Source organism: Pholcus phalangioides, unplaced genomic scaffold, assembly GCF_987345545.1.
Source record: "Pholcus phalangioides strain wild (caught in Gottingen) unplaced genomic scaffold, Ppha-v1.0 ptg000010l_1, whole genome shotgun sequence".
In the NCBI taxonomy this organism is placed as follows: domain Eukaryota; kingdom Metazoa; phylum Arthropoda; class Arachnida; order Araneae; family Pholcidae; genus Pholcus; species Pholcus phalangioides.
Genome location: NW_028301603.1, coordinates 16,580,449 through 16,588,586, shown reverse-complemented (window position 1 = coordinate 16,588,586; position 8,138 = coordinate 16,580,449). Strand labels below are relative to the sequence as shown.

Sequence of the window (8,138 nt, the reverse complement as noted above, 5' to 3'; positions counted from 1 at the left end):
TTATCCCGTGAACTTCGGGATACATATTCCACTGTTATCCCGTGAATTCCACTGTTATCCCGTGAATTCCACTGTTATCCCGTGAATTCCACTGGCATCCTGTGAACTTCGGGATACATATTCCACTGTTATCCCGTGAATTCCACTGGCATCCTGTGAACTTCGGGATAAATATTCCAATGATATCCCACGAACTCCGAGACAAATATCCTACTGGTATCGCATAAACTTCGGGATAAATATTCCACTGTTATCCCGTAACCTTCGGGATAAATATTCCACTGTTATCCCGTAAACTTCGGGATAAATATTCCACTGTTATCCCGTGAACTTCCAGATAAATACTCCACTGATATCCCGTGAATTCCACTGGTATCATGTGAACTTCGGGATAAATATTCCACTGTTATCCCGTGAATTCCACTGGTATCCGATGAACTTCGGAATAAATATTCCAGTATCCCCTGGTTCACTTTTAAAAAATTATGTTCGAGATCGTTGGCAACATCAAATGACTCGGAAGGACGATACAATGAGGATATTTAACGCGATTTTTCGGGATAAAAACAAAAATATTTATCCCGTAAAAAGACATGTGATAATGATATTTATCCCGCATTTCACATTTTACAGACATAAGAACGAGAACGACGGTTTTTTTCCTGAGTAAACACAGAATAAATATCCCAATTATATCCTGTGAAATCCTGGATAAATATTCTCGTAATTTCCCGTAAAAACGAAATAATTAGCCCATATACTAAGTATACCCTACATTACGTCCTGGGAAAACTCAGGAAAAAAACCGTCGTTCTCGTGTTATGTCTGTAAAATGTGAAATACGGGATAAATATTCTTGTTTTTGGCCCGAAAAATCGCGTTAAATATCCTCATTGTATCGTCCTTCCGAGTCATTTGATGTTGCCCACGATCTCGAACATAATTTTTTAAAAGTGAACTAAGGGGCACATTTCTCCAGATCAATTGAGTGGCCCGCGATGTAGTTTCACATCACTTAAGTGTCCCGCAACACATTTAAAGCTCACTTGAGTGACCCGCGGCACAATTGCAAATGTTCTACGGGTTCGCTTAAGTGATACGCGGCATATTCCGTGATTACTTGAGTGACCCACGGTACAGTTCTATATCACTTAAGGAACCCGCAGATCTTGAGTGACTAGTGAGGCCATTTCACAGATCGCTTTAATGACCCGCGGCATATAAGACACATTTTCAAACCAATGAAGTGGTCCCGCGTTCTCCTAAAGTTTGAGCACCCTTAATTGAGCACCAATGAAGTGGTCCCACGTTCTCCTAAAGTTTGAGCACCCTTACTTTGTAACACAAGACTAAGTTCAAGTAACCCTAGTAACCCTTCAAGTGGCATCGACGTTCCCTATTAAAGCATTATATTAGGAAGCGGAGCCTGACAACGTAGTGTTTCCAAAGGCTGCAGGTGAGAGTTTCCTTTATTTCTGTCGTACAATCTGTCTGCCCATGATTTGGGACAATTTTACAACCCCTATCACCAGGAATTGTTGTGGTGCTTGCTGAAATCCGGGGCAGACCTGCACCAGGGGTGGCTGATCACTTGGGGCAGGGGGAGCCTCCTGGTGACGTCGGGCTCGAGCATCCTCCCGTAAAGGTCCTTGACATCCGCGCTGAGCAGGCTCATGGAACTGGTCTGCCTGATCATCCTCTTGAACTGCATCCTGAGCATCTTGCGGACGTCCGAGTCGTCGAACGGCATGATCCCCGTCACCATGATGTACAGGACGCAGCCCATGCTCCACACGTCGTTCAGCATCGGGTTGTAGGGCTCACCGACGATGACCTCCGGGGCCGCGTAGGCCGTGCTGCCGCAGAAAGTCTCGCTGAGCAACCTCTTGCCCTCCGAGTTACCTGCAATTGGAATATTCTTGGGTATCACCCACACAATATATTTGACCCGTCGAGGGGGCTGAACGAGCAGGGGTGACAGGTTCAAAGGGGGCGGAAAATTTAATTAATGAGTGGGCCAAGAAAATTTGACTGGTATAGAAGAAGGACAGCAAAATATGTATAGCCCACAGGCAGCCCACATACGCCTGTACTTAGACAAAGTGGGAGCCATGTTCTGGTTTGGTGGTGGTCAGACAGACGGCTGGGTCAGTGAGCGACCGTGTAGACGTATTTACAGGAAAGGCGTATTACAGTGGCGTATTTACAGGGAAGCTTAGCAGGCTAAAGCCCTGGGTGAAAAATTCGAGGAACGATTGGCTAAGAAAATTATTAGAATGGGAGAAAGGCGACAAGATTTGTATATATAACCCTCAATAAATCCACCTCTACTCAGACAACAAAAACCAGGGCCAGTGAGTGGCCTAGCCAACGGCCATACCATGCTGAAAACACCGGTTCTCTTCCGATCACCGAAGTTGAGCCGCATCGGGCGCGGTTAGCACTTGGGAGGGTGACCACCTTGGAACATCGCGTGCTGTTGGCATCACTTTTCTCCCCAGCGTGGTCCAACCCCTCGGGGTAAAAGGCTTATGTCCCTCAAAGGACAGAGCCTGGGCCTCGACTGGTCTTACAGTTACAGTGAGTGACCAAGCTTGTGAATGACTAAAAAAGTGACCTAGAGTGCATGCAAACATGTGAACGACCAGAAGAGTGATCTAGAGAGTGTGAAAGCATGCCAATGACCAAAAGAGTGAGTGACCTACAGCGTGTGCAAGGGCGTGTCCAGGGTTGTCGTCTTAATTGTCGTCTTAAAGCATGGCACTGCCCACGGGCCTCATGTAATAACGAAATATGGTTACAAATTTCGAAAACAAGTATATTTGAATAAATTGGTTGGATAACTAGGTATTTCTAGCCCAGTTAAGGGTCTCAGAAAATTTTGATGCTCTTAAGACTGTCCTGGGTGGGGATGACCCCCCCCCCCCCACACACACACACATACACTTTGCGTCGGATTGCCCGTGAATGGGCAAAAGAGTGATCTAGAAGCAGGGCCGTCTTAAGAGCATCATGGGCCCCAGGGCCAAACGATTTTTCTTAGGCCCTACCAGGCAAATTTTTGAAAATCTCAAACAGAAGTCCTTTTTGTGAGGCGCCCGGGTGGTCCCATGCCTAAAGACGGCACTGCCTAGAATACGTGCAAGTATGTGAATGGCAAGAAAAAAATGAGATAGAGCATGTTCAAAGATGTAAATGATCAAAAGAGTGACCCAGCAAGGAACCATGTCAGTGAACAATCAAAAGGGTGATCCAGCAAGGAACCATGTCAGTGAACAATCAAAAGGGTGACCTAGAGCATGTGCAAGTATGAGGGTGACCAAAATAATGTTCAAGCATGTAAAGGGCTTAAACAGCGCGTGTGACCATGGGAGAGACCAAAAGAGTGACTCAGAAACACACGAATGTACTTGTAGGAGTGGAGAGAGGCTAAGCACTGGGAGGCGAATTCGAGGAAACACATACACAGTACCCAAGAAAATTAAACTAAAATGGGTGAAGGGCGGAAAAATTCGTGTAGCCCGCAGGTGGCAAAGCAACAAATGCATCTCTGTAGACCATGGGGGAAGGGTTCGCTTAAGAAGCCCTCCCCCCACAGTTTTTTGTGCCCCCCTTCACCACTTGTCGTTACTCTCTTTAAATGTAGTTTTCACCCCCCCCCCCCAAAGTATTCCAGGACCACAAGGAGGCCCTAGGTTGAGGTGATGCCCTAGGTGTTGAGGGGTTCAAGGCAGAAGAGAGGCCAAATCCTGAAAGGGCATTTAGGATGCTCTTTCGTTAATTTGAAGCATTTGAGGATACACATCCCTCCTCTTTGGACTACGATTTTTAGGACACGGAGCCCCTGTGGCCCGGCTAGTTTTACGGGGGATTTGGCGGCCCCCCCCCCCATCACTGTGTATACAACCAATACTCACAGCAGTATCTGCAAAATCCGAAGTCGATGATCTTGATGACGCCGTCGGTGGTCAGAAGGATGTTCTCGCACTTGAGGTCGCGGTGGCAAATCGCCAAGTCGTGCAGGTACTTGATCGCCGCCGTCAACTGCAGGAAGTAGAACCGAGCCTCCGGTTCACTGAGACGGGTCCGAGACTACATAGAACAACATCACAAATTGCGCCAAATATAAATCACTCATAAAAGAAATATTTTCTACGTATAACAGATTGGACCATTTTAATTACGGCGGGCATCATATCTGGTGAATACTTGGCGACAAGGCTGCAACTTGGGGGTGTTATAGTTTGGTGCCCTGGGCACCGGAGGGGGGGGGAGGACCAAAATGCGTGCTTGCCCCGACTGACCTAGCAGTTGCTGCCCTGCCTGCTCGGCGGTCCTGGTGACTTCCAACACTAGATGATTTTGATCTCATACACGGGATCCATATTTCAAGAGCCATAAGATTGATCCTCCATTCCCCCCCCCCCCCAAGGTAAAAACTTCACACTCCGCCATGTGGAGCCCAGGTCTTGACCATAAGGCCCTCGAACAAAGAGATTCTTGCCCCCCCCCCCACTACAGCCTACGAGACTTGAGGTCCCAGCCACCCCAAATCAAAATCGTTTACGATAGACATTATTTTGTTTTGCATATGGTCTCGTTAACACGGAGTGTCCCCCCCCCCTCACTCATGAGCCCCATTCTGCATAGAGCCCTTAGCTGAGACCTTTGGCGACCTTCCCCCACAGACCAAAATATTCACGGGTCCGACTATAGTGAATTTATAATGTAAACAAAAAATAACAAGGATCACTCAAGGCCGCTGTCAGTCCCACCCCTATCCTATGTGCCCTTTACATCAAGATGGCGCTGTACGCTAGAATATCTCTTCCACCCCCTCCCAAAAAAAATAATTTTTGAAGGACTGCCGAAATACCTCCGGGGACTCCAAGGACCCGTCACGGCTACCGTTCCACTTTCGATTTTAACCATTGACTATTGACCGGGTACCCCAGAACCACAATGGGGGGGGGGGGCAGGCATATGCAGGCACATGCTCAGAGTTCACAAATTTTCAGGGCCCCAAAATTATAGTTCTTTTGTTCGTAGCTCTGCCAAGGGGTCCCCCCCAATTCCTCAAGCAGGGCCCCAAGCCAAAAATTTCACCTTCTATAGTGAATTTACAGCATGAAACAAAAAAAAAAAAAAGATAGTAATTATCCCAGGGCCCAGGGATGCAGTCCTGTCTGCCCCCCCTTGTGGGATGGGGGGGGGGTCACGAGTGCCCCAAATGCCCCTGCGTACTCCTATGCCTCAACACTATATACGGGAGGCCCCGAAAACGCATATTCAACTGGGGTTCGAACATATGAGAAACAGGCCCTGGAGCCACGTTTACTAAGTATGTGACCAGACCATGGTTCCTCCCAAGGTTGAGGATGGCAGGGCTCTATCCAGGGAGGTTCGCCGTGACTAATAGCTTAGCCGTGACCAATTCAAGTTACCGTGTAAGTGGATTTGTACAACCCAGCTACGAAGAACCTGCGAACAGTGCCGTTTTAGTCCTTCTCTATGATATAGTCCCCCCCCCTCCATATCCTAGAGCAGGGCTCTAGGCTAGGACCTTTGACAGACCAGCCGAAGGACTGGCCAGGACTGGAATGCCAGCCTTTTCACGGGGCTCCCTCTATAGTTCATTTATAGCTTAAAAAATTATGACAACCGTCCCGTGCCCCAGGGCTAGAGCCCTGTCAGCCCCACCTTGTGGGGGGGGGGTGTTCTCGACGTACATTGTCGCAATCGAGCAGGTCACCCCTCTCGATGATGGCGACTTTGACAGAACTCTGGAGAGAGCCCCCTCCCGCCAAATAACCCTGCCGGGGGATGTGGGGGCCGTGGCCAAGACACGTGTGTTGTCGAACTTGGAGGGCCGTGGCCAACACAAAAGAGTTGTCGAACTTGGCGATGACCACCAAACCAAAAAGCTCGCCAAATGACTTGGTTAAATCTAATACAGCGGATTTGTTGTCGAAGCGTTACCTTGACGTAGTCGAGTAGGTCGCCCCTCTCGACGGGTTCCATGAAAATGAAGACGTGGGACTTGCACTCGTAGACGTCGTAGGTCTTGATGACGTTCGGGTGGTTAAGCCTCTGGATGATCTCCAGTTCCCGGGGCAGGAACTTGGTCAGGAATTCCTCGGACTTGTTCCGGCGGTCGATGATCTTGACGGCGTATTTCGTCGCCCCCCTCGTTGCCAACCTCCAATAAAAGAGACGACACATCAATACATTACCGGGGAATGATCAGTCTCTATCATATAGGTCAGTGTTTATTAATTGATCGGGGGCCCATGATTCGCTCGTGGCCCCCTTTGAACCATACTTTTTTCCTCGCACCGAGCTCTTCCTGTGTTATCCAGGGCCTCTTTGCACCTATAAAAGAGCTAGATCCTTCCCAGAACGCAAATTGGTAGGCAGACAGGAGGGTCTACCCAGCTCAGAAGAGTCACTTGTACGATGGAACGCAATATAGACGAATGTAACGGGCCCCCTTCTGGGACACCCAGTGACGTCTTAATACATGGGAAAGTAATACTCGGGGTGGGGGTCTCAAGTACATAGGGACCTCATGCTAACGAAATCTGGTTACAATTTTCGAGAGTAAGTATGTAAACTAATTGGTGGGGGTATTTCTGGCTAGGTAGACGGCCTCAAAACTATCTCTTCATGGATCCATGATGCTCTTACGACCCCCCCCCCCCTTTGCAGCGGACTGGCTCCTTTGAGGCCTCACAATTATTTCTGGTGCGCCCGTGGCCCAACTTGGGGGGAGGCAAGCCGGTCTGGGTGTTCCCAATACTGGACAAAAGAGGGTACAAATTTCACCCTTTCAACATTACAAGAGACTCCAAAATGTGGACTCGCGCAGCATTTGACCGTCCCGTATATACGGGATTTACTGACGAACACTGGGAGGGTACGTACTCTACGTTCTTTATATAGTCATGAAATTTCTTCCAGAGCCCTGAGGCTGGCACCTTTCAAAGTTTTTCGTAACCAGTGACGACTTCGGAAAGAAGAGGGGGATTACCGGCATAAACTAAACGTCATGTGAATGATTTGTAGCGAAAATCCCCTTTACCGGGAACTTCCCGGGATATTTTATTGCACATGTGAACGGGGCTTTAGTGTACGTAGGTCTTTTCACGACTATGTACAATGTACATAGTCATGAAAATGGCCCTCCACATCCAGGATCAGGGTCTCTACACCTCTGGTGGACTCCAGACCAGACTTTTCACGGGCTTTTCCATAGTGAATTTATATCGCGGGAAAAAAAAACAAACAAACTCATTCATTCATCGTAATTCATTTATAGCGATGAATAACTGCGGGGGGACAGGTCCTGTTGCAACCAACACCATGGTCCCCGCAAGGTTGGGGTTGACAGAGCGCTCTCTCTGTTTTTGTTTTTGTATTTTTCACTATAAATTTTTCCATGGTGCGGCCAGGGACCCCGCCAAAGATTCTAGCCTAATGGGTGGGCAACGCTGCAGGATGTGGAGGGGGCAGGGGCATGCCCAACGCACTGAATCAGACGGCTTACCGGACTTTGCAGTAGGTCCCTTCACCGACTATCCGCCCGAAAGTGTATCCCTTGGCCTCGAAGAAGTCGCTGTAGGACTTGACCCTCGACAGGAGTAACGATTGCGGCGATGGTGCTGGTGCCGATGGCGGTTCTTCTCGCTGGTTGCGGTCATCGTCGTCGTCGTCGTCGTCGTCCTCCGCCGACGCGGCTGCTGGTGGTGTTGGTGGAGGGTAGGAGCCCCTGTCCCTGCTTTCGTACTGCGGGAAGCTCATGGGGGGGTTTTTTTTTTCTCAGATTTCCGACATGCGTTGCCTACTACTGTCGTTAGTATTAATAATTACCAAATTAACCTGAACCTGTTCTATTATGGGTAGGTGCTGTATAGAGATAATTATATACCTGGGTGATCGGATCGATGCGTTTCTAACCTAATACTATTAATTTATTGATCTCGTTTTTGACCCTTCTTTTCAAAGAATTTTTTTATTGGCCCCCTTGAAATCCGAATATCAATAGACTCATTGTTGGATCGTCTCCCTATTGTTGTTGTTGTTTTCGGGGCCGGCCTTGCCACTGTTGTGTGACCCGTTACCATAGGCGTGTATGGTAT

General features: G+C 48.4%; 1 protein-coding gene and 1 pseudogene across 1 annotated transcript; one reads left to right on the top strand and one right to left on the bottom strand.

The window, feature by feature from the left end:
• Nucleotides 1-1,525: 1,525 nt before the first annotated feature.
• Nucleotides 1,526-7,800, bottom strand: LOC149081003 (testis-specific serine/threonine-protein kinase 3-like). The gene is made up of 4 exons (XM_089238279.1): nt 7,547-7,800; nt 5,980-6,199; nt 3,918-4,092; nt 1,526-1,902 (listed from the first exon to the last, which is right to left on the bottom strand). Exons 1-4 carry the CDS (start codon nt 7,798-7,800, stop codon nt 1,526-1,528), a joined length of 1,026 nt encoding a protein of 341 aa, XP_089094405.1.
• Nucleotides 2,367-2,485, top strand: LOC149081004 (5S ribosomal RNA; annotated as a pseudogene).
• Nucleotides 7,801-8,138: the final 338 nt, after the last annotated feature.